The following is a 563-nucleotide window of genomic DNA, read 5'->3' on the forward strand; positions in this document are numbered from 1 at the left end:
CTACTCAGTTTTGAGAACACAGTAATGATATATCTCGCCGACGCAAGAAGCCATGCTCAAGCCGTCGGTAATAGGCTTGGTGCATGCGGCTCTACCTCTTCCAGGAATGAAGTCCTTGCAATAGTCTTGACAGTTAGGGATCCAACCAGCATTCTGCGAAGTGATGGAAGCTTGACAGTCTTTAACAAGCTGGTCCTCATCAGAAGGGTTGCTAGAAGGCTGGTCACTGTTGATGCAGTACGTCTGGAACTTCAAAATGCACGATATCAACTCATTCCCATCAGTTGCACTCTGGCATTGATCTGCAAGGTATCCGTTCGGACCATATTGATCACACCAAGTCTGGCAAGTCGGGATCCATGCATCGTTCGTAGATGAAATGCTGGTACGACAGTCAGCGATTATGTCAGCAGCAGCAATAGCAACAACGGTAGCAACTCTAGCAAACTTCATTCTCTGTTTTACCCTTCTTGTTTGATGCAAAAGTCGACGAGCCGGAACCACAAGGAGCAGGCAGTCTCCTTGATTCCCATCTCCACAAGGGTCGTCCAGTTACGTGTGTC

General features: G+C 48.0%; 1 protein-coding gene across 1 annotated transcript; it reads right to left on the bottom strand.

Moving 5' to 3' along the window:
- On the bottom strand, nt 1-453 carry GNI_075780 (hypothetical protein; the record flags this gene model as incomplete). The annotated part of the gene is made up of 1 exon (XM_011132183.1): nt 1-453. The coding sequence occupies one exon, from the start codon at nt 451-453 to the stop codon at nt 1-3; it is 453 nt and encodes a 150-aa protein (XP_011130485.1).
- Between the last annotated feature and the right edge of the window lie 110 nt (nt 454-563).

Source organism: Gregarina niphandrodes, assembly GCF_000223845.1.
Source record: "Gregarina niphandrodes unplaced genomic scaffold scaffold00013, whole genome shotgun sequence".
Taxonomy (NCBI): domain Eukaryota; phylum Apicomplexa; class Conoidasida; order Eugregarinorida; family Gregarinidae; genus Gregarina; species Gregarina niphandrodes.